The sequence below is a fragment of the Pseudozyma flocculosa genome, assembly GCF_000417875.1.
Source record: "Pseudozyma flocculosa PF-1 unplaced genomic scaffold scaffold00005, whole genome shotgun sequence".
In the NCBI taxonomy this organism is placed as follows: Eukaryota; Fungi; Basidiomycota; class Ustilaginomycetes; order Ustilaginales; family Ustilaginaceae; genus Pseudozyma; species Pseudozyma flocculosa.
Window position 1 is genome coordinate 553,953 of NW_006920873.1, and position 26,426 is coordinate 580,378.

General features: G+C 64.4%; 8 protein-coding genes across 8 annotated transcripts; 3 read left to right on the forward strand and 5 right to left on the reverse strand.

Moving 5' to 3' along the window:
- Positions 1-498: 498 nt before the first annotated feature.
- PFL1_01998 (uncharacterized protein) lies at positions 499-1,622 on the reverse strand (the record flags this gene model as incomplete). Its single annotated transcript, XM_007879509.1, has 2 exons — positions 499-1,211; positions 1,331-1,622. 2 exons carry the CDS (start codon positions 1,620-1,622, stop codon positions 499-501), a joined length of 1,005 nt encoding a protein of 334 aa, XP_007877700.1.
- Positions 1,623-2,846: 1,224 nt separating this feature from the next.
- On the reverse strand, positions 2,847-3,655 carry PFL1_01999 (uncharacterized protein; the record flags this gene model as incomplete). The annotated part of the gene is made up of 2 exons (XM_007879510.1): positions 2,847-3,257; positions 3,392-3,655. 2 exons carry the CDS (start codon positions 3,653-3,655, stop codon positions 2,847-2,849), a joined length of 675 nt encoding a protein of 224 aa, XP_007877701.1.
- A 694-nt stretch (positions 3,656-4,349) lies between these two features.
- PFL1_02000 (uncharacterized protein) lies at positions 4,350-7,761 on the forward strand (the record flags this gene model as incomplete). Its single annotated transcript, XM_007879511.1, has 8 exons — positions 4,350-5,167; positions 5,265-5,764; positions 5,874-6,080; positions 6,171-6,436; positions 6,536-6,719; positions 6,860-6,960; positions 7,075-7,258; positions 7,358-7,761. The coding sequence occupies 8 exons, from the start codon at positions 4,350-4,352 to the stop codon at positions 7,759-7,761; spliced, it is 2,664 nt and encodes an 887-aa protein (XP_007877702.1).
- Positions 7,762-8,209: 448 nt separating this feature from the next.
- PFL1_02001 (uncharacterized protein) lies at positions 8,210-10,165 on the reverse strand (the record flags this gene model as incomplete). Its single annotated transcript, XM_007879512.1, has 1 exon — positions 8,210-10,165. One exon carries the CDS (start codon positions 10,163-10,165, stop codon positions 8,210-8,212), a length of 1,956 nt encoding a protein of 651 aa, XP_007877703.1.
- Positions 10,166-13,952: 3,787 nt separating this feature from the next.
- Positions 13,953-15,049, forward strand: PFL1_02002 (uncharacterized protein; the record flags this gene model as incomplete). The annotated part of the gene is made up of 2 exons (XM_007879513.1): positions 13,953-14,071; positions 14,170-15,049. 2 exons carry the CDS (start codon positions 13,953-13,955, stop codon positions 15,047-15,049), a joined length of 999 nt encoding a protein of 332 aa, XP_007877704.1.
- A 215-nt stretch (positions 15,050-15,264) lies between these two features.
- Positions 15,265-17,298, reverse strand: PFL1_02003 (uncharacterized protein; the record flags this gene model as incomplete). The annotated part of the gene is made up of 3 exons (XM_007879514.1): positions 15,265-15,398; positions 15,513-15,628; positions 15,755-17,298. The coding sequence occupies 3 exons, from the start codon at positions 17,296-17,298 to the stop codon at positions 15,265-15,267; spliced, it is 1,794 nt and encodes a 597-aa protein (XP_007877705.1).
- A 413-nt stretch (positions 17,299-17,711) lies between these two features.
- PFL1_02004 (uncharacterized protein) lies at positions 17,712-19,591 on the forward strand (the record flags this gene model as incomplete). The annotated part of the gene is made up of 7 exons (XM_007879515.1): positions 17,712-17,786; positions 17,895-17,943; positions 18,062-18,316; positions 18,426-18,708; positions 18,822-19,189; positions 19,318-19,400; positions 19,514-19,591. 7 exons carry the CDS (start codon positions 17,712-17,714, stop codon positions 19,589-19,591), a joined length of 1,191 nt encoding a protein of 396 aa, XP_007877706.1.
- Positions 19,592-20,000: 409 nt separating this feature from the next.
- On the reverse strand, positions 20,001-24,008 carry PFL1_02005 (uncharacterized protein; the record flags this gene model as incomplete). Its single annotated transcript, XM_007879516.1, has 1 exon — positions 20,001-24,008. One exon carries the CDS (start codon positions 24,006-24,008, stop codon positions 20,001-20,003), a length of 4,008 nt encoding a protein of 1,335 aa, XP_007877707.1.
- Positions 24,009-26,426: the final 2,418 nt, after the last annotated feature.

The window sequence follows — 26,426 nt, forward strand, 5'->3', positions numbered from 1 at the left end:
TCCATCCCGTATCCTTCTTCCTCTCTCGCCCTCTGCTCTGCCACGCGGCAAAGAAGTAAAGTGGGAAATAAGAAGGACCTTGCCCGTGCCATTACAACGTGAACAATGTGGACGCCCACGGAGGTCTTATCGGAACGAAGAGGGTCACTGGGTCGGGACGTTGGTGACATGACTGCTTGGGGATGAGGGAGGGAGACGAGGAGCAAGGAGGGGACGGAAGCATATGCTACGCTCTCCTATCTACTCTCCTCGTCATACGGTGGCGTGTAGATGAAGGTCGAAATGGAGGAGAGGCGGTGAGAGGGAGGGAGGGGGGAGGGGGTGGCTTATGAAGCGATGAGGGGAGAAGGGGGATGTATCGTCCATGGCGCGCGACAGGACTGTCGAGCTTGACGGAGAGGATGTTGCTGACCAGTTACTGTACCATGACACGGAGGCGATGCTAAGGTGGACGAAATCGCCAGGCAAGGAACCGCCAACCTCGTCGGAGCTGACGCCTTAGGCCCTCTCGCGACGGAAGCCGGACTGCGACCTCCTCTGGGGCTGGGCGGCGGGGGCAGCGGGGGAGTCAGACTTGTTGCCCTGGTCGGCGGAGCCGCTCTGGCCAGGCTTGCAGTCGGCCTTGGTACCTACGCTGTTCTTGGTACCCGAGCCCGAGTCGCCACCCTTGGAGCCCGAGTCGCCACCCTTGGAGCCGGCGTCGGGGACGTTGGGTCCGTTGGAGCCAGTGGCGGGGCACTTCTCGGCAACGGCGGGTCCAACAACGCGGTCGCTGCCTGTCTTCAGTCCGTCGAAGACGTTGCCGTAGTCGTCGAAGGTGCCAGGCTCGCACTTGTCAACGTTGCCGTCGAGGGTGTTTCCGCCGATACCGCCCCAGGCGGCCCAGCAGGGAGGCCTGTTAAGGAACTTCCAGTCAAGGGAGCCCGGAGGCAGGCTGCCAGCCTTGATACCCTCGCTGCCGGCAAGCAGGCCAAAGGCCCTCTTGGAGAGCCAGATACCGTCGCATCCGGCACCCGGGCACTTGTCCTGGACGCGGGCCTGGATCTTCTTGCCGTTGTAGTTGACCTCGACCCAGGTGTTGCAGGGGAAGCGGGTGGCGTTGTCGACCGGCAGGTTCTGGCGGCCGGGGAGGGTCCAGTTCCAGTTGAGGCAGGCCGTCATCGAAGTGTCCCTGTAAAAGCCGCAAGCGCCAGGGCCGGAAGCAACATATTCTGAAGGAAGAAGGAATACACGCATCCAAGCGTCAGCTTCGATGTCATTCAAACGCCTTGACGGCTGTCTCCTCAGCTCCGAGGCGGAAGTGCAGCCACGGCAGACTGCTAATACTCACCGGCCTTGATCGAGTTGGTGAGCATGCCGGCGTGACCGAAGGGGTCATTGGGAGAACTGCCCTTGGTGCTGTCGCTGTGGTAGGCCTTGACGGTGGTGGGGTCGACGGTCTTGGGTGCGTGGGGGTCCATGTAGTCCTTGGTGTTGGGGTCGTAGCACGTGAGGCCAGAGTAGACGGCGAACGACGCGTTGTGCGCCGGTGCAGGCTGGTCGCTGCCGTGGCCCTTGGCGGCGGCGGGCACGGTGACGGCCAAGGTCATGGCCATCAGGCCGAAGAAGGTCTTGCCGAGCATGATGGTGCTGATGCGACGAAGGTGATTAGGAGGCTGGGGGTAAAGAGGAGAGGGTGAGGGTTAGGGGGAGGGAGGGGAGGAGTGCTAAGGGATGAGGAGACGGGAATGGAAGGACACCAAGCGGCCGCGTACTTATACCTTTCGAGGCCCCACCAGGCCCTATTGTCCGACGCGGCCCAGCTCCATCTGGACGATCGCCAGGCGGGAGCGTCGAGGGTGAACGATGAGCTGCGTCCAACAGCTAGCGCCACTGGCCGAACAAGCGCGCAACGGACCGAGAGATGCCGTTGAGGTGCGAGGAAGTGGGTCGATATCCGTTGCAACCGCGTCTGCTCGGGGCGCGGCCAGGACGGCGTCCAGCGGCGAGCTCGCTGCGCACGACTCGGAAGGTGGGGGAAGCAACCGTATTGTCGCATCGTCGTTGCCGTCCTGGCAAGGTTGTCGAGCCTGCGCGGGGGGGGGGGGGGAGCCTCTCCGGCGACGCGACGACGAGGTCCGGTGGGTGGGTAGTGACCACGACCGATCCTGCGCTAGACTCGTCAACCTTGTCGGCACCGCAATCCCGGCCGGGCCAAACTCGGAGTGCGAGTCGGATGCCAAGGCACAGACCAACGTACATCACGTACGTTGTATGTACCACGCCTCGCCTTTGCTGACCTTGCCAAGCTGGCGTTGCATGGAACAGCAGGGTCGGGGACGGCGCTGCCCTGTCTACGACGCCCGTCGTCTTCTGAGCGTGGTGCGTCCCTGAAACGCCCGCGTTGACTGTCGGTGCCATACCATTGTCGCGACGGGCCGAGAGGCCTGGACGACCGCCGCCACCGCTCAGCAGGCCCGCGGTATGTTTTTCGGCCCGGGCGATGCGCGGCGGACAATCTCGTTCTGTCTGTGGGTGCGGCTGCCACGCCGAGAAGAGGTTGTGTGGGTGAAGCTGCCTTTGCTTCTTCGGTCGCTCAGGATCCCTCCTTTGCGTCTCCAGAGGGGCAGAGATGAAGCGGCATCAGCAGTACGTGCAGTAGCGTGTTACATACCGTGACGCTGGCAACGACCGCGAAATCAGACTTTATCACCCACCTTCCGAGTGGGCGCAGCCGTTACGTATCAGCCCAAGCGATCGATAAATCGAGAGCGCCCAGTGGTCGGTGTCTCGGGCACCAGCAGCGTGTAGTGTAGATCAAGGTCTGGGATTCAGCGTGTACTGTCCAAGGGCTGCTGTAGGAGCAATCATCGGAGGCTGGTGCCTTCGCCGAGGTAGTAAGTGCGGCCGCGTCCTCCCTGCCCCACCTGTCCGAGCCCGGGTCCGGTCTTGGCCTCCACCACCTTTTCCACCTTGCCGGCGTCGATGCCCAAGCTCCTGGCCAGTCTGGAGCCGACCTTGGATCCGGGCCTGTCGATCTCCTGGATAGTCTCCTGGACCACGTTGGTCGGTTCCCGCAGGGACACGCCGGCCGTCGAGACCAGGCCGGAGCCGGACGCCGCCGCCGCCTTGCCGGTGACGGGCGAGATGGAGCCCGACTCTTCCGACACCTGCGAGGTGAGGCGTCGCGCGAGCGAGCGCGCACTCGACAGGCCGTTTGCGAGCAGATCGTAGTAGTTTGCGTTGGACACGGCGTGGACACCTGCGAGGAATTGCTCCTGTTCATAGTGGGTCCGGGCGGGCAAGCGGGGAGCGACATGGTGGGTGGGTCAGGTTGAGCGGCGACGGAGGCGATCCACATACTCTCCTCCAGGATGACGCCTGATCTCGGCAGCTCAGGGGTACTACTCACATTCCAACGCGCCTTGACCTCTTCGGTCACGCTCAATCTCTGTGGTGGGAGGTAAGCCGGGCGAAGCTTCTCCCTCGAGACTCTCTCCTTGCCCTCCTTGTCCCAGTTGTCCGGATCGATGTCGTCGAGCCTCATCTTGACATCGTGGAGCGCCAGAGCGGTGTCGTGGGTGCGGACGGCGATGGTGTGCCGGAAGGTGTAGAGGAGCGAGGTGGCCACGAATACGCCCGAGAGGGGCGCGAGGAGGACCCGAGTGGCCGCCATGGTCGACGTGTCGCAGTGCGAGCGAGGGAGGCGACGGTGGAAGACTGCGGAAGGCCGATGGGCGGGCCAGAGGCTGGGGCTGCGTGGCGCAGGTGATGCTGTTGGACGGAGGGAGATGATGTCGAGACGCTACGATGGAATAGACGGTCAGCGAGCGGCAGGGGTCCGTCCGCCATTTGAGAAGGATGTCAATCGCGGTCGTCGGACGGCGGCCAGCCCCGACAGCGTCCATCGCCCGCCCGCCTCGCCGTCGGCACCGATGCACTCCACACGCGGCCAGGGCACGGGCACAGCCTTGAGTCTCAATCAAATCGCCTCTCGACGCTCGGGTGATCGTCTGGAAGGTCTCCACCTCGTGTTGGTCTGGCTGGCTGCGGTATGGTCCGTGGCCCTCGTTTGCCTTCATCATCGCCATCACCTATCGCCATCCTCACAACTGTGCATACAACCGCACTAGTCTATCTCTTCTCTCGGCCAAGCTCGGATCGGAGCCGCAACACCGTACCGCCAACTCCTGTCTCGTGAACAAGCTTCGAGGGACCGCACCCTCGTTTGGCCTGGTCTCGGACTGGGTTCCGCGCCTCTCTCTGTCGCACCGCCTCGATTTCTGGCCGCCACCACCACCGTGCAGCAGCTCCTTCGTCGGACCTTCCGCCGCCTGTGCGCGCTCAGGTGGTCGTTACTCCCGCCCACCATGGCTGCCTTCAACCCTCTATCGATGCTGGCGGAGCGGACGTGCGCACCCATCTACAGCGCCATCGACACCGGCAACGCTCCGCTGGCCATCAAGCACGCTGACCGGATCCTCGCCGCACAGCCGACTCTCTCGCTGGCCAGCGCGCTCAAGACCATCGCCCTCATCCGCACCGGAAAAAAGACAGAGGCGAGCAAGATCTGCGACGAGCTCCTCAAGCGCGACCTCACAAAGGGTGGGGACGATGCCGCCCTGCACCCGCTCACCTGGTCCCTCTCGAGGCTCGGCAGGGGCAGCGACGAGGTCGTCCTGCTGGAAAAGGCTTCCAAGGCTCAGCCCAGCAACGAGGACCTCGCCAGGCAGGCGGTGACGGCCATGATCAAGCACAAGCAGTATCAGAAGGCGCAGCAGACCAGCTTCAAGATGCACAAGTCCTTCGACGGACGCCGCAACGAGCGCAAGCTCCGGTGGCAGTACTTCTGGTGGTCGATTCAGAGCTACATCCTCCTCTCGCGCCAGACGGGCGAGCCTGCCGCTGCGCTTGCGCTGCCGCTGTGCGAGCGGATGATCGCCAACCAAGCAAAGACGCAGCAGCCGCTCGACGAGGATGCCGAAGAGGAGCTCGCCCTGCAGCTCAGCGTGCTGAACAAGCTGGGCAAGAAGGCAGACGCCTTTGCCCTGCTGTCCGCAGCCGACTCTCCCGGCGGCAAGCTGTGCCAGCGAAGCCTGAGCCTCGAGTTTCTCCGCAGAGAGCTGGCGGAGGAGCTTGGCGAATGGAACTTCGTCAAGGATGAAGCGCAGGCGAAGCTCGAGGGAGGGTGAGTGGCGGCGCAATGGCCTTTGGAGGCGTAGAAGCATCGGACCAGCACTGACGTCTGCTCAGCCCTGCCGTCTCTCCACCTCTTCGTCGTACAGAAGCCGCAATTGGGCCCATGTGCTGGCCTTCATCCAGGCTTCCACCAGGATCGGCGGCGACAGTATCGAGCGGGCCTCTGACTTCATCGACTCGCTGGCGTCGTCGGCAACAGGCAAGCAAGACCGGTCGGCACGGCTGGCCCAGCTGGAGGTGCTCAGGGCGAGTCAGGGTGCGCCTGCCTCTGCAGGCGTCGAGACTTCGGAACGAGCATCTGACCTGATCGCACGCTACTTTGAGACGTTCGGTTCCAAGCCATGCTGTCACGAGGACGTGCTGCCGTACCTCATGCTGGTCTCTTCGGACCACCGGGCGCAGCTGAGCAGCAAGCTGGAGAGCAAGCGCAAGGCGCTTCCCGTCAAGGAGGAAAAGGAGCTGAGGTGGAACATCAACATCTCGAAGCTCCAGCGCTCCATCTGGCCCCGGGAGCAGATCACTCTGGAGCGGGAGCTTGGGCTCGCTGCCGACAGGCTCAAGGAGTACTTGCAGGGCCTCGAGATCGGTGAGTGGCCGGCGGGGCCGTCAACCTCCTTCTGTGATATGACAGACCGCCCTGAATTCCGTCTTGCTCACAACAAAGCTTTCGATTCGCCTGCTCTTGCGCATTGTAGGGAAGGATCTCCCAGACACCGAGATGCAACCGGCCGACGATCTCGCCTTGCTCGCATGTCAGTCGCTGGTCTCGGCGTGTCACCTGGCGCCTCGATCGAGGATCGGCATCCTCCACCGCGCCGTCACGCTGCTCGAATTTGCGTGCGGAAAGAGCAAGAAGGGCTACCAGCTGCGGATGCTCCTGATCCGATGCTACCTGATGCTGGGTGAGCCGGCAAGTGCTGCCTGAGCGCTTCGCTGTTGCATTTCGACTTCCAGGCTGACCCGCGCTTCGTCCCTTCTGCGTCGCGGCACAGGCTGCTACGATCGAGCCTCGATCCACTACAATCTGATCGGCATCAAGGTGATCCAGAACGACACGCTGTCGCACCTCATCAGCGACCGCGTCTCGACGTTTGGCGTCTCTGCGGCACCGGCGACGCCCAACAGCAAAACCTCGGAGACTGGCTTCAAGTTGCTCGTCAACAAGGCGATTGTCGCCGCCGAGGAGATATACGACGAGAACTCGCGGTCCACGCCCGAGATGGTCGTCAAGTGCCTCGAACACGGCACCTTTTCCCGGGTGAGTGCCAGTGGCCGTAGACGGAAGGCCGTGCTATCTGTGCGCTCGTGGCGTAGCTGACTTCCGTTTTGGCGGTGCCGGGTCCTCTGGCGTGCGCAGGTCGAAGAGTTTGTCGACTTTGGCGAGATGGTCGAGCGGTCGATCCAGCGTCAGGTGCTGCGTCTCGAGTCGGCACGGTCCAAGAGGCTCAGCCTGGCTTCGACCAAGGTGCCGGCCGCGGACCGCCAGCGTCTGACAGAGGAGATTGCATCGCTCACCGCTGCCGTCAAGCTGGATCTCGATCGTGAGTCGATCAAGGCGACCCAGAGCCCGCATACGGACGCGAAACGACATCCCGAGGGCACAGCTGATCGACCGCTCCTTCCCCGTTGCCTTTGACGCCTGTGCTCCCTTCCACGCTGTCCAAACCCCGCTGCTGCTCAGGAGGCTGCCACGACCAGCGGGACTTTTCCATCTTGCCCAACTTCCAGCCGCTCGAGACGTCGAGTATCATCGAGCAGACTTCGCTCGGCCCGATTGCAAAGGTGCGTCTGAGAGCTCTCCGGTGCTCTGCCTGTCTTGGCACCCATCTCCTAGCCTGGCCTGCCGTTCCGACAGCTTCTGACCCCTGTCCACTTGGCCCTGTCTCGTTCCGGCAGACTGGGTGGTTGAAGTGCATGCACCACCTCCACAGCCCCACCACCTTCAACGCCGCCACCGACAACGCACCGACCGAGGCGGATCGTGCCGAGTTGAGCGAGGTCGAGGGGGAGATGTACGACCTCGTCACGGCGCACCGCCAGGATAAAGTCGACGAGTTGGCCGTGGACCACTTTTTCAGCGGTACGTTCCGGCCCTCGCTTCCGGCCTCTGATCCGTTCCAGGTAAGCGCGACAAGACAGACTGACCGAGATCTCTTCCACGGTCACGGGGGGCAAACAGAACGACGGCAACGTATCGCCACGCTCCTCGACCCCGACAACGCGGACGGTACGAGGCCTTTTGACGTCCTCGCCCTGCTTTCAACGACACTCGAGACCTACTCCCTCGTCGTCGTCCTGCCCTCGTCCTCGACGGGCCCTGCATCGAAAGCGGAGGCGGCGAGGAGCCACCTCGTCGCGATTTCAAACATCGTCGACGACCACATCAAGGCGACGACGACGGCGACGACGGTAGATGGACACGCACAGGGACGGGGACGGGAGGATGTCTTCGATTCGGCATTCGCCTCTTCCCTCGACGACGGGGACAAGGTACGTTCGTTGATCCAGGCCACGCGCGACAATACGTCAAAGAGCCTCGTCAAGATCCTCGCGGCCTACCGAGACGCCCTCGGCCACGTCTAGGTGCCCGCCCAGCACACAGCCGCAACGCTCGCAGCAACAGCTACGGCAATCGAGATGCAGGTATAGAGCACAACAGGCGTCGGTCGTTCGTGATTGCGTTCTGTTTTCGTGACGGGAAGCCTTCCTTCTTCCTGGTATCTCTGTCCTCCAGGATCCCCGCCGTTCCGCCCGCCCAGAGGATTCGCCGCCGAGTGTTGGTCGGGTTGGGTGCGATGCAGTTAAAGTACAGACACAAAGAGGCGTGGGCAGCAGCGGGGCGGCTCGGCCGCTCAAGGCCTGCCGACGACCCACCCGCCCATATATGGCGGGGACTTTTGCGATAAGTCAAGAGAACAAGAGGGGGAGGCGGACAAGCACCCAAAGAGGCAGCTATGCGAACCGAGCGATAAGAGGAAAAGGGACGGGTGGCCGGAAGAAAGGGTTGGCCAACCAGGTATCAATCGCCTTCTCAGTGCTTCTCGGACACGGCGGCCACGTCGCCGAGCTGGGGCTGGACGGCGTGCGGGGCGTCGAGCTCCTCGCGCTCTCCGGCGACGACCTCGCCGGCGTCGAGCTCGTTGAGCTCGTCCTCCTGCGAGTCGAGCTTGCGGAACGAGTACCAGAAGCCGCAGCCGCCGACAAAGGCGATGACGGCAAAGACGCCGTACAGCCACTCGAGGTGCGGGTCCTCGGAGAGCGAGGTGAAGGCCTGCTGCAGGGCGGCGGCAATGGCGCTGGTGAAGAGGAAGGCGGCCATGACGAGCGAGCGCATCGACTTGGGCGCCTTGGAGTAGGCGTACTCGAGACCGGTGATCGAGGCAAAGATCTCGGAGATGGCGATGAGGATGTAGGAGCCCGACTGGATCCAGATGTTGAGCGGCGAGGGGACGTAGACGGCGCCGTCCTCGGTGCCGTCGGCGCCCAGGTCGGCGATGCCGTCGCCGTTGAGGTCGTAGCAGGTCGAGGCGTTCTTGCCGCACTGCGACGTCTTGTAGATGTAGTACTGGACGACGCAGGCCCAGACCATGGCGAACGCGCCGGTGAAGAAGCCGGCCGTGATCCTCTTGAGCGGGGTGAAGCGGAAGCCGGCCTTGCGCAGCGCCGGGTAGAGGAAGAGGTCAAAGAGGGGGATGAGGATGATGAGGGCGAAGGGGTCGAGGTTCGAGACAATCTCGTTGGGCAGGCCGTTGACGGTCATGGTGGCCGCCTGCGACGTGAGGTTGTTGACGATCTGGTTATAGCTGAGCCAGTAGAGCGGGAACCAGAGGAAGACGGTGCACGCCTTGAAGCCACGGCGCACCTCGTCGACCCAGGCGTCGTCGAACGTCATCCAGCGCGGCTTGGCCTCGCCGGCGGCGACGACCTTTGAGGGCTTGGCGCTGGTCCAGAAGTCGTCGGCCGTCATGTTCTTGGCCAGCTTGATGGGGTTGAGCGTCCAGCGGCCGCTGGCGGCGTACCTCCAGAGGCGGATGCACTCGGCAAACACGGAGCCCGTCGGCGGCGTCTTGACGTAGTACTTGTTGCCGAAGACGAGGACGGGGATGCAGAGGAGGAAGACGATCGTGGGCAGCGTGTACGAGAGCCAGAAGCCGACGTACTTCTCCGCGAACGACATGCCGAGCTGGCCGGCGAGGGCGCCGAGGTTGATGAAGAGGTAGAAGTACATGAAGATGCGCGACACGGTGAGCGTGGGGTCGACGATGACGCGCTCTCCGGTCTTGGGGAGGACCTTGACGGCCTGCTTGGTGCCGCGGACCTGCTCGGCAATCATGGGCGAGATCGACGACTTGAACCAGCCGGTGCCGACGCCCATGACGATGAGGGCGATGACGAAGCAGGCCATGGCGCCCTCGCGGTTGTCGAGGACGCTGGGGAGGGCGCTGACGATGAGGAGGATGTGGCCGACGGTGGCGATGCCGACGGCGATCGAGATGGTCTTGAAACGGCCCCAGCGGGTATCGGCGAGGTAGGCACCGAGGAGGGGCATGCAGTAGACCCAGAAGGTGTTGAAGGTGTTCATGCCCGAGGCAATCTGCTGGCCGTAGTTGAGCGCGCCGGACTGGGTGTCGGCGCCACCGGCACCGGCGCGGCTGCGCGCGGGACGGGGCTGCTGGACAAAGTTCTGGAAGACCTGCTGGCAGCCATAGTACGAGAAGCGCTCGGCCAGCTCGCAGAAGGCGATGGCGTAGGCGACCATGGGCAGCTTCTCGGGGATGCGGCGGAGGGTGGAACGCTCCTCGCTGGTGGGCGCGACGTAGTCGCCGTCCTGGACCTCACCCTTGTCATCGGCGGGCAGGCCGGCGCCGTGGTGTGCCATGGGGTGGACATCGTCGTGACCGCCGTGGGCCTTGACGTCGGCGGCGTAGTCGTCGCGCTGCACTTCTGCGACGCCGGCAAAGATGTCGTCAGTGACGTCGGCAGGCATGTTGGGCAGTGGCGGCTGTGGCGCGAAGGGTTGAGGAGAAAGGGGGAGAGGGGAGGAGGAGGGAGGAGAGGGGAGGAAGGGAGAGGAGGAAAGCAAGGCTATCGCCTGGAGTGGGGTCCGGAAGGAGGGGGAAAAGGGGAAATGAAGATGGCCGTGAGGTGAAGGAGAGGGGAAGGCGGGAGAGGAAGGCGCGTGGCGCCGGCGCGGCCTATATACCATATCACACCGAGGCAAAGGGCTGCGGCCGTTGCGCCGACGGCCATGTATGTACGACGTCGGCAAGGCCGGCCGAGGGCGGGGTCGGGGGTCCGCAGGGACGGCGACGGCGATAGTGTGCTCTGTGCAGGCCAGCACACGACCCAGGCCCGCGGTATCAGACCAATGGGGCGGTATCGCAGCAGCGAGGGCCGCCGGGGACGCGGGCGCGATACGGTTGTCGAGCTCGAGGCAGACGGGGGTGGCGAGGAGCGCAACCTTAGCTTCTTGCTTCTTCCTCTTCCGCGGTGGCCTGTTCCTGGCAGGCACGCTGGCCTACGGCCTCGGATAGGGCGGCAAGCTGACCGACAGCAGCAGCAGCAGCAGCAGCATGCTCGACCTCGACGCGGCCACGCGAAGACACACAACAGGCGATGCCTGGCGGCACCTGAAAGGGCCTGGGCGTGCGCCCTGCTTGCTCCTGGCCTCGCCCTCGCCCCTGGCCTCTGCTTTGCCTTCCGTCTTCTCCTCTCTTCCGTCGTCGGAAGGGTTCCTGCTGGGCTGGGAGGCCGGATTATCCGACAATCTCCGCGTTGCAAGAGGCGTGCGGACGGCGAGCCATCCGTGTGGCAACACCACCGTAAGTCGAGGCCGGTCTCGGCTTGGTCACGCGGCGGCCACATTGGGTTGGCTTCAGAAGCCTGCCTGCCAGAGAGTCTAAGAGTCTTTGCGCTAGAGGATTCGGCAATCACTCCGGTCCAACAAGAAAGCGGCTCAGCAGGTGTTCAAGACAAGGGGGGATGAGCAGAGGCTGACGGGTCTGCCTCTGCTCGCTGCGCCCAAGGTACCTAAGTAACCACCCGCGACACTCTTCGCCTCCCTCCTTCTCGGGCTCAGCCGACGCCCTCTTTGGTTGCTGGCTGGCCGTGAGGCGACGGGCTCCAACCGAAGTCTGTCCTTCCTGCTTCCTGCTGCCTGCTTTTCTGCCCTATCTTCTCTCCCCGCCTCTCCTGCGATGGCCGCGTTGCGACCTTTCCGCTCCTCGAGACGAGGCAGGCCGAGTTGGCCAACCGACCGCATGTTGGCGAGAAGCCAGCCAGCCAGCCAGCCAGCCAGGCCAAGACCATGCTCTCCTTGTGCGATACCGCGTATGCCATGAGGGCTGAGCCCGCCTCGCTTCGTCGCGGCCCTTCTGTGGGAGCTCACATGCATATGGTCCAGCGGCGGTGGTGGGGCTCGCTCCGACCCTTGCCAGCTTGCCAGCTGTCTCCTCTCTAACCTTGCCCTCTTAGCTTCTGCTCTGGGTTCATCAACGGGCGCCGCGCCAATTTCGTCACCCACAATGGAAGAGAAAGCTGCGAGGCCTCGTCCGGCAGCCCAACCGTGTCATTCTGCGGCTACTCCTGAACGACGGGCAATCAAGAACAAGGGCCAAGGTTGCCGGCCTGGCCTGGCCTGCCTGCCTGGTCTTTGTTTCTGAGCTCGGAGATTACCGCGAGTTTCAGCCCGCGGCTTTGCGCTTCGAGCCTTGATCATCGGCCAGAGGCGGCGGGTCAGCCCAAGCAAGGCCAGGCCATCACAGGTGGCCACAATTGAAAGCCTCTCTGACGCCTAAGGGTGCGATAGGAAACGGCTGGGGCTTTCTCGTGGCACAACACTTCGTGAGAGTGTAGAGTAACGTTGTCCTGCCCTAGCCTCACCTTTGGGATGCCAAAAGTAGCCCACCTCTGAGGCACTCTTTCCTGGCACACATACACGGCAGGAAGAAAGATGCATGCACGCTGCGTAAAGGTGTGGTCAGGTCGACGGCGTCGGCATGAAGCGAAGCTGTCGCCGTCGTCGTCGCTGTCGTTGTCGCCGTCGAAAGGCGGGCATCGGCGCTGCACTCGAGCGTCGCTTGACTGTCTTCCGGCGCCGGCGCCGCCAACGAACCTGCCTCTTTTGGGCCGCCGCCGCTGACCGCCCGCCCGCCTTGCCGCCTCCGCCGCCAGCCCATTATGACGATCTGGCATGCCGAAGCAAAGATCAGAAGTCCGCCGCCGTTTTTTTTTCCTCTCCTCGATGCAAACTCCGCTGGGCCGCCGCCGTCAGGCTCGCCTTGCCTTGCCTACCGTAGGCAGGCGTACGTTACCGCACGCACCGCGCGAGGACCGGGAAGCGTCCGCTGCCACCTCGGGCCCATCCCGACATCGCAGCGCACCGCGTTCGTGACCGCTTATCGACGTCTCGCACAGGCGATGAGACGACGTACGTCTTGTGCACATGGTCGTGCTCCTCGGTCGCCAACCGAAGCAGGCGCTTGCTCGTCACCATCATTCATTCGGCCTCGGCCCGAGTGGCGACTACATAGTTAGGCAGACCATTCGCCGGCCACGCCGCACCGTACCGTACCTACCACGACGCGACCAGGTGAGCGTGCTTGCGTGCTGTACCGACGTCGCTTTCGCCCAGCGAGGATCGCGGCGGTGGCAGGCAGGCAGGCAGGCAGGCCGGCCTTCTGCAGGTCAGACGCATGCAGACGGCCGCCGTCCGGCGAAATCGCCGGCACCTTTTTGAAATTTTTCTGCTGCCTCTCTGCCAGCTGGGCCGCGAAACGGCGGCTCAACCAGCGCAGCGCAGCGCCGCGTTGCTTGCCTGCCCTCGCCCGTTCCTGAGAGCTTGAGCCTGCCTGCCTTGCCCAACGCTGCCCTCGCACCAGCCAGCCGTGCCCTCGCTCGTTATCAAGGCGGTTTCGGCACACGTCGCTCCGTGTCGACACGGGGCGCGGTGGGTGGCACCGCGCACAGCGTGGAGCACCAGAATGCGGAGAGATGCGAGCCACGTTGCCCGCCCGTCGGGTAAGCATGATACCGGCCCCTGCGCCATAGGAAAAGTCTGGGGAAGGGCCAGGCAGGCCCGTTGAAAGAGGACGGCCAGCGAGCGAGGTCGAGGGAGGGAAACGGCAGGGGTCCCGAGGCCGGAAGGGAGCGGCTACGCGGGCTGCGGCTGCGGCTGCGGCTGCGGTTGTGCGACAGGTCCTACGGCCCTAGCCTGCGGCTACTTCTTGGCCTCCTCTCCATGTACCTTGACCCACCGACCCACCGGTCCCATCGGCCCATCGGTCCACCGAAGGCTTTTGTCCGACCTACGGCACGACCGCATGGTTCGCCGGCCTACGATTTGGAAGGAGCAGCTCCTGTACAGGCTCGCACGACGAAGAAGAGAGGAAGACAGGTTGGGCGGCGGCAGCGGCGGCGGTGGGCGGCGTTGGTCGCACAGCAGAAAGGCGGGCAGCAAACTATGGCGTGCTCGAGGGCGGCGCTGCGACTTGATTGGAGCACGACGAGAGGGCGCAAAAGTTCCGTACGAGAAGGGGAGGGCAGCCGAGGACCACTTCGGAGCCGCACAGAGACGCCAAGAGGTCGTGATCAGGGCACTCGGCCTTCTCCGAGCACAAGGGCAAGAAAGTGGAGCGTGCGGGCCACCCTTTGCGTTCGCATCTTGGCTGCAAGGACCGCCGTACCACCTCGACCCTTTCTCAACACCTTCCAACACCACCCGCTCGCCCTCGCCGACCTCTCGACCCGCAATACACCTAGATCCATTCATCAAGATGGCGCCGCTCCCTCCCGTCGACCTCTCTGCTCTTCCCGCCCAGTTTGGCAGCGCCGTCGAGGCCATCCGAAAGGCTCTCCCCAAGGAGCTCGCCAGCCCGCAGTGGGGCATCATCTGGTGAGGCAGCGAGTTCGATCGCGCGTCTGGGGATGCAACTCGTATTGACCTCGCTCTCGCTCTCGTCACCCTCGATCCTGCCTCTTTACACCGTGCAGCGGCTCCGGCCTATCTGGCCTGGCGTCGTCGCTCGAGGACAAGGTGGAGCTGCCCTACACCGACATCCCTGGCTTTGCCGAGTCGACCGTCGAGGGCCACAAGTCGTCTCTGGCCTTTGGCTTCCTCTCGCAGGCCGACGAGGCGGATGCGGCCAAGGTGGTGCGCGTCCCCGTCGTCGCCTGCTTGGGCCGCTTCCACACCTACGAGGGCCACTCTGCCCAGGCCTGCGTCTTCCCGGTCCGCGTCATGCGCTGTCTGGGCGTGAGCGCCGTCGTCGTCACCAATGCCGCCGGCGGCCTCCACCCCGACTTTGAGGTGGGCACCATCATGGCGCTCCACGACCACCTCTCCCTCCCCACCCTCACCAGCATGAACCCGCTCATCGGGTCCAACCTGTCGGCCCTCGGACCCCGCTTCCCGCCCCTCTCCAACGCCTACGACGTCGAGCTGCGCCTCTCGCTCTTCCGCGCCGCCCACCGCCTCGGCATCGACGACGCTTCCATGCAGCAGGGCACCTACGCCTACGTCCTCGGACCCTCGTATGAGTCGCGCGCCGACGCCCGCTTCCTAAAGACGGTCGGCGCCGACGCCGTCGGAATGTCGACCGTGCCCGAAGTCATCGCCGCCGCCCACTGCGGCATGCGCGTCCTCGCCATCTCGCTCATCACCAACAAGGTCGTCCTCAGCCCTTATTTTGACACCCGAAAGGCCCTCAACGACGAGCTCCGAAACTCGGCCAAGACCACCGACGCATCAGAGCAGATCCGGGCCGATAAAAACGAGGCCGCCAACCACGAAGAGGTCCTCGAAGTCGGCCGGATCCGCGCAGAGGACATGCGCAAGCTCGTCCAGTCGGTCGTCTGCCAGACTGTCCTCTAGGCCGCCGCATCGCGATCTTGCCCCCGACATTAGACTTTTTTGTGATAGAGAGACGACGAAGCCGGAATGGTCAATGCCAAAGTGTCACCCTGTCATCCTCCCGTCTAGACCGGCAGGATCTGATTGTGTCCGTGGCAACGCGTCGATACAACATCGTGCGTGGCAGGGCGGATCGGCATCAGCCCTTCGCTGCCTGCTACCGCGTCTCCGCCGCGCTACAGCAGACCCTGGCGCTTGAGGAGCTCGTACGTCTTGCGCGTGTACGTGTTGCCGTGCTCGTCCTCGACCTCCTCGGCGTCTCCATCCTGCTCGGCCTGCAATTTGCCCTGCTTTTTCAGCTTGTCCGCCACTGCCACGTCGAAGTGGGGAGGGTGAACCGTGCATGGACGCGCAAATCATGTCAGCACGATGCCGTCGTCACGAGCCTAGCGAGAGCGGCGCAGGCAAGGGCTGCGAGACTCACGTGCCAGCGCATCCTGGATCCTCGTAACGTCGCGGAACTGCACCGTGTTGGGCAGGCCAAGGGCGCGCATGCCAAACGCGTGCCGAGACTCTTGGAAGTGCTTCTCAAAGTTCTTCCTGCACGGCGTCGAAATGCACGGCGACCGGGCCGGGGTCACAGATGGAAGATGGGGGCGGGCGTGCGTCAGCGTGTGGACGACGGAGCAGTCGTGGGCTGGGCGCGCGGGCTAGTCGCTCACTCACCTTCCCTGGTAGACATGGTCGGAGCAGATCTCGCACTTGAACTCGACGCCGAGGCCGTGCAGCTTGTAGAGCCAGTACGGGATCGGCCGGCCGTCCCAGCCGAGCGGCAGTCTGAGCGGGTTGTAGATCTTTTCCTCGTCGTCGTCGTCTTCGTCGCCGTTGGCCTCGTTATCAAGGACACCGTCGCCGCCCGTGTTGGTCGCGGCCATATTGTTGAGCTCCTCCTCGGCCGCCTCGGCCTCGGCCTGCCTCTCTCGGTCCGTCAGCGCCGCTCGCCGCTCCACGTTGGCCTTGGTGTCGGCCCGGATCGCCTCGAGTTCCTTGCCGAGCGTGCGGATCAGCGTCTCCTCTCGCGCCAGCGACTTTGCCTTTGTCTGCCGCTTGATCCGCTCCATCTCGCCGTTGGGTGCCGACGACGGCGTGGAGCGACTGTCGCCCTCCTTTGCCTCACCGTTGCCGCCGCCAGCGGATGCCGCCAGCCGTTGCGCCGCCTTCTGGTGCTTGGGCGACTTGAGGTGGGCGTCGTAGACCGTCTGCTTGGAGTACGAGCGACGGCAGGCCTCGCACCAGATCCCATTGCCGTTGGCTGCGCCCGCTGCCCCTGCCGCGGCATCGCCGGCCGCCTTTCCCTTGCCCTTGCCCTTTGCAGAGGCGTTGAGGATAGCCTCGCCATGGTCCTCCCACCCAACGACCTTGCCGGCGTCCCAGTCTTGGTCGAAGGCAGCGAGCGCCGTTGCCTCGAGCTGGTCGATGTTGGAGAGCGGGTGGGTCTTGCGGAGGAAGTTGGAGAGGTAGCTGCGCAGCTCGAAGAGGTACTTTTTGTAGTCATCGGTGCGCTTGGCTTCGTCGGGCACCTTTGCGTCCTGTCCGGCCAGCTTGTCAAAGTCGTCGAGGTAGCGGAGGTAGGTGACGCGTTTGACGCCCTTGAGGTTGAGGAATGCGTCGTGGTGGAGGTAGAGGTCCATGTAGCGGCCCGCCATCTCTTCTCCGCTAAACATGCGGTCGAGGAAGTCGATGCCGGAGCCCGCCATTTCTGCGGCAGCTGCCGCTGCTGCGCCGCTGCTGCCTGGCTGGTCGCTGCCGCCCTCGAGGGCGTCAAAGTCGATGGCGAACGCATCGGGGATGGCGCCGGGGTACTTTTGGTGGTATTCTCTGATCCTGTTGAGCCTCGAGTAGAACTCGGAGAAGGCGTCGGAGTGGGAGCCGGAAGCCTCGGGTGCGGATGCGGCGGAAGGATCTGCAGAGTCCGAGTTGGCTGCGTGGGGAGCGGCGGCGGCGGAGGAGGAGGAAGAACCGTCGAGGTCGTCAAACTCGCGTGCCTTGTCGCCGGAGAGGTCGCGGTAGAAGTCGTCGAGGGAGGCGAATCGGTCCGAGATGCGATCGAGGATGTGTGATGCCTTGTGGGATCGTTTGAGCTTCTCCTTGTGGGTGATGGGGGCGGTTGACGAGGCGGACTGGATGAGGATGTCGACGAGGGCCTGCTGGTACCGCTCCGCCTCCTCGTGCGTCTGGCGGGCCACCTCAAAGAGCGAGGTGTCGGCCATGGTGGAAGGGGTCGGGTCGCGTCGCAGCTGTCCAGTAAATGTAGCGTAAAGGCGCGCTGAAGCTGCACAGAGGGGTCGATCCGAAGGCGGCGGTTGTGCTGATTGCGATGTTGGTGGTTGCCGCTGGTGGTGGTGGTGGTGGTGGTGGTGGTGGTGGTGGAAGTTGCCGCCAGGCAGCGTGTGGAGAAAGAGACGTCGGTGGAAAAGCAGGCGCGTTCCACGCTCGGGAGTCGGGCATCTGGGTGGGCCTGCGGGGCAGCAGCAGAGTGGCAGGCAGCCTGACTTTTCTGGGCTCGCGACCTGGCCTGGCTCCTTCCTGATTCTCCTCTCGCTTCTTGGACAACACCCACCACCACCGCAGCGCACCCCATCCCCATCCCCATCCAACCTCATCCCCGCATCGCCTCGCCATCATGTCGGGAATCAACGCAGGAGACAACAAGCTCGTCTTCGAGAGTAGCGAAGAGGTCAAGGTCGCACCCACGTTTGTACGTCGCATCCTGCCCCCAACTCGCCTCCCCCCGCCCATCATCCTTGGCCACTGACACAAGCGCTTCCTTCTCCTCCTCTTTTATCCCATCGTCGCCACTCGACAGGACTCGATGGGCCTCAAAGAAGACCTCCTCCGCGGCATCTACGCTTACAGTCAGTCGAGCTACAATGTCGATTCATCCTCGTCCGCTCGTCTCTCTCCGCTCCGTTCGCCGCCTGACCCCTCACCTTCCCCTCTCCTCTTGCCACTGGTCGCCTCTTACTCCCCCAGACTTTGAGAAACCATCGGCGATCCAGCAGCGAGCCATTCTCCCTATCATCCGCGGCAGGGACGTCATCGCACAGGCCCAGTCCGGCACCGGAAAGACGGCCACCTTCTCTATCTCCATGCTCCAGTCCATCGACACCACCCTCCGCGACACCCAGGCACTCGTCCTAAGCCCCACACGCGAACTCGCGACACAGATCCAGAGCGTAGTCCTCGCCCTCGGCGACTACATGAACGTTCAATGCCATGCTTGCATCGGTGAGTGGCGTGCAAGCGGGGAGCGGTCGTCCTTGCTGCTGTCTAGGACAATGACTGATGTCCATGCCCACCCGCTCGCCCGCCCGCCCTCCCGTTCGACCGTCGACAGGAGGGACCTCGATCGGCGAAGATATCCGCAAGCTCGACTATGGCCAGCACATTGTGTCGGGCACGCCCGGACGCGTCTTTGACATGATCCGCAGGAGGCACCTCCGCACCAAAAACATCAAGATGCTCATCCTCGACGAGAGCGACGAGCTGCTCAACATGGGCTTCAAGGACCAGATCTACGACGTGTACCGCTACCTGCCGCCCGCCACCCAGGTCGTCCTGCTCTCGGCGACGCTGCCCCACGACGTACTCGAGATGACGACCAAGTTTATGACGGATCCGTGAGTGTCGACCGGCATAGCGGCACTCGGCCTGCTCCCCGACTTCTTGCTATCAAACGCTGACGCCCCCGCCCCTTTCTCCTACCCGCGATCCGCCGCCCGCCCTTCCGCAGGATCCGCATCCTCGTCAAGCGCGACGAGCTGACGCTGGAGGGCATCAAGCAGTTCTTTGTCGCCGTCGAAAAGGAGGACTGGAAGTTCGACACGCTGTGCGACCTCTACGACACGCTCACCATCACCCAGGCCGTCATCTTCTGCAACACGCGGCGCAAGGTCGACTGGCTGACGGAAAAGATGCGCGAGAACAACTTCCAGATCAGCAGCATGCACGGCGAGATGCAGCAAAAGGAGCGCGACGCCATCATGAGCGAGTTCCGGCAGGGCTCGAGCCGCGTCCTCATCACGACCGACGTGTGGGCCCGCGGCATCGACGTCAGCAACATTTCCCTCGTCATCAACTACGATTTGCCCAGCAACCGAGGTGGGTTCGCAGAGGCGGGGCGGGGCGTCGGTTGCGCCATGCCCCTTTGCCATGGCTGGAGCTGACATTCTGCGCGGCCCGTCTGTTGCCGGTTGCCTCCCTTTTCGTCTGGCTGTCCGCCCGCGCAGAAAACTACATCCACCGCATCGGCAGATCAGGCCGTTTCGGCCGCAAGGGAGTCGCCATCAACTTTGTCACAGTCGAGGACGTTGTAAGTTCCGGCCTCCCCCCCCCCCCCCCCCCCCCCCTCCCCCTCGCCCCCGCCCCACCATTGGCGATCCAACGCTGCCAGACTCCTGACTTTGATCGTCCTTCCGCCCGCAGAGGATTCTTCGAGACATTGAGCAGTTCTACAGCACCCAGATCGACGAGATGCCCGTCAAGCTCGAAGATATGCTCTAGGCGTCGCGTCGCTCCGCCTCCGCTCGTCACGATGTCGAGCTGGGAGCCGCAGTCCTCCGTTCCGTTCACCCTTGCAATACCACGCACGACGCCACGCACGTCTTTGCCTGATTGGCTTGATCGGATCGCACCCATGATCAAAAAGGGGGGGGGGGGAGGGAAAGCGAGGGTATGTATGTCATTCGCACACGACGGCGAAGGTTGGGAAGGTGTATGAGGGAGCGGGGCGGGATGGGGGGGAATGAGTGTACTTGTACAACGAACTGCTCGATTGGCGGATATAGGCAAGGAGGACAGTGCGGAGCAGCGCAGGCAACGCGGACGCGGACGGCCAAGGTAGGTCGACGGAGCGGCCACAGAGAGAGTGAGAGAGAAGAGGAAACGAGGAAGGCGTAGGGACGAGGACGGCTCAGACGCGTCGCGACGAGACATCGACGAGGGCCGCTGCGGGCAGGTGGACGGCCTGGTCGGGCAGGAGGTTCTGCGCCGTCCGCGGTCTCGAGCCAAACGTGGCCCGGGCACGCTGGGCCATGCTGCCCGACTGCGTCAGAAAGAGCGACGACGAAGCGGCAGCGCCCTCCCACACCTCTTCCCTCGCTCGCTGCTGCTGCTGCTGCGAGTGTTGCTGCTGCTGCTGCAGCAAAGCAAGGTGGCGAGACGGAGGCGATGGTCGTTCATGCTGCAGCGCCCCGCGGACCGTTTCGACGGGAGGGTACATGGCTGCTCCCCACGCGTCGGCGGTGAAGGGTCGGCCCTGCTCGATCTGGACGCCTTCAGTCGTCCGGCTGCGCTGCCGGCCCATCGCGGTGCCGGCGTGCATCGCGGCGGCGGCCGGCGACCGAGCGTCGTCCTGCTGCCCCGCATGGGGAGTGAGGACGAAGGTGCCGTGCGAACGCTGCGGCCGCAACGGCCGTTCCGTCGCCGTCGATGCGACGCCGCCGACGACGAAGCGCCCTTCCTCGCGCGCCAGGTATTCGAGCTTGATGGCTTCCGACGCCGTCGGCGGACGCGAAGACGAGCGCGTAGCGCCGTGCGAACGCGTCTGGCCCGTCGTCACCCGGCGCTCGTCGGATCGGGCAGCACCCGCGCTCGACGCCGTCGGCGTAGCCGCTGGCGAGGCGACGTCGCCGAAGTACTGTCGAGGCGAAGAGGACGACGAGGGTACCGTCGCCGCTGACCTGATAGTCGCTGCTTGGTGGGCCTGGAGCTGGGCCGGGTCGATGCGCGACCGCTTCTGCAGCTCCGGCGGCAGGCTGATGGGGATCAGCTTCCGGCCGCCAATCATCCGCGGTGGACCCATCGTCTGGATGCCGCCATGGCCGCCGCTGCTGCTGCCACTGCCGCTGCTGAACGACGCCTTCTCCTGCAGCGCAAGGCTCGACTGTCGGATACGCAGCGTGGCACCGTCCAGGCCGAGCTGACCAGCAGGCGACGCATCGTGTCGCCCCTGCTCGGCAGCAGAGAGGTGCCGACGCGAACCCGTCACGATCATTGTCTCCTCGCCCGTCGTGGGCAGGCGAACGAATTTGGACGAGACCGGCGAACCGTGCTGGCGCGATCGGTCCGAGAAGGATTCGATCCTGCCGTGGCCGGACGAGAGGGGCGTGATGGGCTGCGAGGCCGAAAAGACGCTCGAATCGGTCGACGAGATGCTGTTGGCCGACAAGGGCGCCTTGGACGTCGCGGGCGTGCCAAGGAACGATGCATGGCTGGCCACGTGGCTCAGCTCGAACCGGTGTCGCACCGACGAGGGCGAGGCCATTGTCTCGCCGTACGAGGGTCGGCTGGTCGTCGAGGCCTTTTCGTTTGCCAGGTACTCTCGTCGCAGGCTCGCTTGCGAGCGATACGACGACGGCGGCGACGGCGCGTAGCCGCCTGCGACGGGGGGCAGCTCGTGTTTTGACGACGCGGGCGAGGCTGTGACCGACTTCGAGACGAGGTTGGGCACCACCTGCTTGCGCAGGCTGGTTAGGATGCGCGACTTGCGCGCACGGGCCGGGTCGAGCAGCGTAGCCGAGCACGAGAAGCTGACGGGGATCAGGAGCTTCTCCCCCGCCGCCGTGGCGTGGTCCTCGACGCGGTAGACAAACTTCCACGCCAGTTGGCCCTTCATCTCGTAGCCGCCCACCTCGTGAACGCCGTTGGTCTTGACCATGAGGGCCGCCTGGCGCGTGAGCAGGTCCGCCTTGGTGTCGTCGCCGATGGTGAGGTGCTTGAGGATCGGCGGGGAGCGCTGGCTCGACGACTGAATCGGCCAGAGGTGCTGGTGGATCTCGTCGCCCTGGCCAAACTCGAGCGTGCCCACCTGGCTCGCCTCGCCGTCGCGATCCTGCCTCGACTTGGGCCGCCTCGGCGTGGCCTGCTTGGCTTCCGGCTTGCCCACCAGCGCCTCGGGGCTGCCAAAGGGATCGTAGCTGAGGTACGACATGTTGACGTGGGTCAGTCGCTGTCCCTCCTGGTCGATGTGCAGGGTGAGACCAGAGGTGAGGTAGGACGCCCAGCCTCCGCCTGCGCTGCTCTTGCCCCTGGAGCGGCCCGGGCTCTTGGGCGTCGACGGCACCGAGGGCGAGGCGCTGGTGGCCGACTGCAGCAGGATCGACCTGGCAGACGACTGCGCCGAGCTCGCCAGCGTCTCGCTCTTGCTGGGTCGTCTGGCCCGCATGATTGGGGCCGCTTCGACGTCGGTCCGCCTCTCGGTCGCTCGAGGCGCCGGTTGAAGCGACACTGCTCGATCCGCCTCGCCCAGCGTCCTGGAGCGAAAGCGACCCTTGGGCTTCGTCTCCTGGCCATTGATCTGCGCAGTCGAAGGACGCGATGTGAGCGCGCTGGGGAAAGAAGGGAGCGCAGGCATATCGCCCCCGAAAAGCTTCCATGGCGACGTGGGCCGCAGCTTGGAGGTGGACAACGCCCTCGATCTCAGGCGCGACCCAGTCGTTGATGGCCGGCGAAGTTCGGGAGAGTCGAGGATGGTAGGAGCGGGAGGCGATCCTCGCGTGACGGTCTGTGCTCCGTTGCTGTCGAGCGACAGGGCCTGCGACAGTGCGGCTTGGCTGGTGAGTGGCCTTGATATCTTGAGCGGCGTCGGAGGGCCCTTGACGGCCCGCCTGGGCGAAAAGCCATTGGGCGATCCGTCGCGTTTGGCCTCGGCGGTGCGAGGTCGGCTGGCGTGCCTGGAGGCGAAGCCGCGGGGCGAGTTGGGTCCGGACAGGCTCGGCGAGCCGTGCGGGGAGAATGAGGGAAGGGAAGGCAGCGAGGGCAGGTCCTTTCCGTCGTCGTCTTCGACGGCGCTGCCAAAGTGAGGCGGCATCTCTCTTGTCGGCGTGTTCTCGCTCGGATAGAGGCGGCCGTCGATGGCTGCGGCCATGGAGACGTCCTTTGCCAAGGTCGCGCCAAACAAGTACGACGGGTGCACCGAGTCAGAGGGCTCCGGGTGCACCGAAGAATCCTCGGAGCTGAGCCGATCGGATCGGTGCGAGTCCGAGCACGAGGGCATGCTGTCGTCGTGCGAAGCATCGCTGAACGCCGAAGAGGGCACTGGCTCAGGCCGCTCCACGGGATCCACCAGGACAGGGCTGATCGGCCTCTGCGGATTGGAGCGGTCCGACTCCATCGAGTAGTCGGGCTCAAAGTACTGCATGGCGTGGGCGTAGAGGTCGGGCTTCCTCTTTGCCCTCTTCGAACCGCTGTGTCGGCTCGTTCCGCCGCTCTCGCTTGCTCCGTCATGGGCCCGCACCTCTGGCTCCACCGTGTGGATAGCGCCGGGGACGCCCGAACTCGCCGCGCCTCCTGGCCGTGTCGCCGAGCTCGAGGTGATCAGAGGGCTCTGCTCGCCCATCAGCCCGCTGCCGGACGAGACCGAGACTGGCATGCTGGGGACCGACACGTTGCGCTCCTCGCCTGCCGGTCGGAGGTGCCCGCCGCGCTTCGACTGGATCGACGCGTGGAGCGATGAGGACTGTGAGGATGAGGCTGCCATGCGTGGGGGCGAGTCGTGCAGTCGGCCCCTGCTGTTGCTGCTGCCGCTGGATGAGGTGGTGCTGGTGCTGTTGCCGCTGCTGCTGGCTTCGGCGGCGTCGCCAAAGTAGCGGCGGTCGCGGCTAGGAGGCGAATCGTGCATACGCGGCGCCGACGGACCTGGCGCGTCGAGCGAGTAGTCATAGTAGCGCTCCTCTGCCAGGCTGAGGCTAGGCCTCTCGAGGTCGATCGAGCAAGGCCTCGACGAGCCCGGCCCACCAGAGAAGCGCGGAAAGCCATCGGTCCGGCTGATGCGACCGCAGCCGCTGAGCATGCCATTGCCGGCCTGACCCGGCCTGGCCATGCGGGGATCAAGGCAGAACGGCACATCGGCAGAGCTCCAGAGCGTCGAGATGCTGTCGGTCCTCGAGCTGCCCCGGACCATCTCTTCGGCCACGGGCATCCTGGGCGCAGTCGTCCCGTCTGGGGCGTTCAGGCGTCCTGATGACGGCTGGTGAACACCAAGCGGCGCTTATCGGGGCAGTCCTAGATCCTCGCTTCCATCAATGGCTGCGAAGGTGACCAGGGGCGTGGTTGGCGCTGAGGATACGTTGGTAGTCGAGCTGTCGGCCTGGATTTGGAGTCGGAGAGGTTGCGAGTGTCGGGATGCAGAGTAATGTGATGGAGGTCGACGTGTGGGTATTGGCAGAGAGTTCGGAGAGGGCTGCAACGAGGGCAACGGGGAGAACGCAAATGGATATATGAAGGTCGCCCAGCGGAAGGTTGAGAAAGAGCAAGCGGTGGACCTGGCTACCGGTAGCAGGGGTGAAGCTTGAGTCGTCTAGAGGAGCCTGACGATGTCGATGGCGCGTTGCTCGAATGCAGGCCCGGGGTGACCGGCATACCAATCGTCGCCGTCGTTCCTGGACTTGCACGCGGCGCGGTGTCAGGGGCCGTCGACGTCGCAGGGCCTAGAGCAGGACAAGGAGCAGGCAAGCAGCAGGCAAGCAGCAATAGATCCACGGACAACAATGGTCCGCCGTGGTGGGTAGGTGGCCGAGTTGCAGGGCTGCGAGGTGCAAGCCTGAGGTCCGAGCGATCAGGTGTCGGGAGGAGGTGTGGGGCGGGGCTGGGCTCGAGGCGGGCGGCAATGGACGATTAGGGTTGACAAGAATGGCCCTTGCTTCCGTGGCACTTCGTACTGTAGCTGTCTCTCTGCCCTTGTGCGCTGCACGTGGGACTCGAGCCAAGAGGCCTCGGTGAGGGTGTCGAGGATTGTCCTGGCTGGGAGCCCGGGGCAGCTTGGCTGGCGGTGATGTGGCAGGCTGGTACGGCAAGATGGTATGCTGGACGTCGTAAAGATAGCCTTCCTTCGGATCGGAGCGGGCGTCACGCTCGTGCTCGGCGCGTCCAGGAGTGGAAGGTGAGGCGGTGTCGAGGCCCAAAGGGGAAGCTGTCAAAGCGGGCTATCAGGGCGACAAGTAGGTACGTCGGAACGAACGAAGGCGAGGATGGCGAGCCCGAGAGCCTGCTGGGAGCGACGTCCTGATGAGCCTTCCAGAGGCCAGAGTCAGAAGCGGTAAGCGGGGACGTTGGAGGATACGGGAGGATGATGGGGACGAGAGGCAGTGTAAGATCGCTGTCGAGGCAAGGGGGCCAAGGGCGAAGGCGAGACCGCGGCATCGCTGGTCAGTGAGGCAAGGGGGAGCGACGGTCTGTCTCGACAGCCAGAGGGACAGAGACAGGAGAGCGGCATGAGGACCCTGGTTGCACCGGAAAGGGGGCCTTGGAATGGTGAATGGACGAGGGTATCACACGAGGGAGCGGCCCTCTGGCGGCCTCCCCTTCCGTGGCTTTGGATGCCGTCGAGATGGCCCATCCTATAGCGCACGCGGCGCTGCGTGCTCCTCGCCCCTCACATTTTCTTTATGCCTCCCTCCTGCCTGTTTCGCAGCGAGGAGGCGAGCACCCGCAGGTGAGCTCTGAAGCGGGTAAGCTTGAGAAGACGAGTGTGGAGAAGCCGGTGTGCGTCGTCCCCAAGCGGTCACGGCTGCCCCGTCGTGGCCTTTGCGTGCGAGCCTGCTTGCTTGCTTCTTTCTTGCACCCTTCCCTTGCGTCTGGGCTGCATCGCTTGTCGTGTTTCATCTTGCCTGCCTGGCCTGGCCGCTGGCTTCTTCGAGAGTAGGTAGGACTGCCACCGCGGATGACCTGGCTGAAGCTGAGGTGCCTGACCTGCCGAGGGAGAGGGCCTAGTGCAGGAACGTCGTTGCCGAGATCCTCAGCAGCGTGGTCCCGAGTGCAGCGGCACGCGCGCGTCGTTGGGCCTGCCCGTGCGTCCTCTCCTTCGTCCCTCAGAGACCAAAGCCCGCCCGCGGAAGCAAGCCACGGCTCTCTCGCATGGCCTGGCCTGGACTAGCCTGACCGCCTCTCTCTTGACCAGCCCTGCCCATAGCCCCTCTCCGTCTGCGCGTAATGAAGGTCGAATAGTGCTCGCAGCGCGTGTGCTGCGAGAGCGAAGAGGGCGGAAAGAGCAAGTCAGAAGGTCAGGCAGGATGGAGGAATGGGCGGATCGGCACAAGAAGAAGAATGGCGATGAGAAGGTGTCATGCACGGAGTCGTGGGTGAAGCGCGGATCCCCGCTGATTTTTTGGCTTGTCAAGGAGGGCGCGGGCAGGCGGAGCAGCTGCTGAGATTTGGCGTCCAGCCCAGCCCAGCCCAGCCCCTCTGGACAAGCAAGCAGGCAAGCAAAGCAGCTGCAGATGATCCGTCCCCCCCCCCCTCCCTGGCAGGGGGATGAGTTTTCAAGCCGCGACCCACAGAAGAGGCTGGCTGCGCATTCGAGCGCGGCGCAGTACGCTCGCTGCAAGGCAAAGGCAAGAGG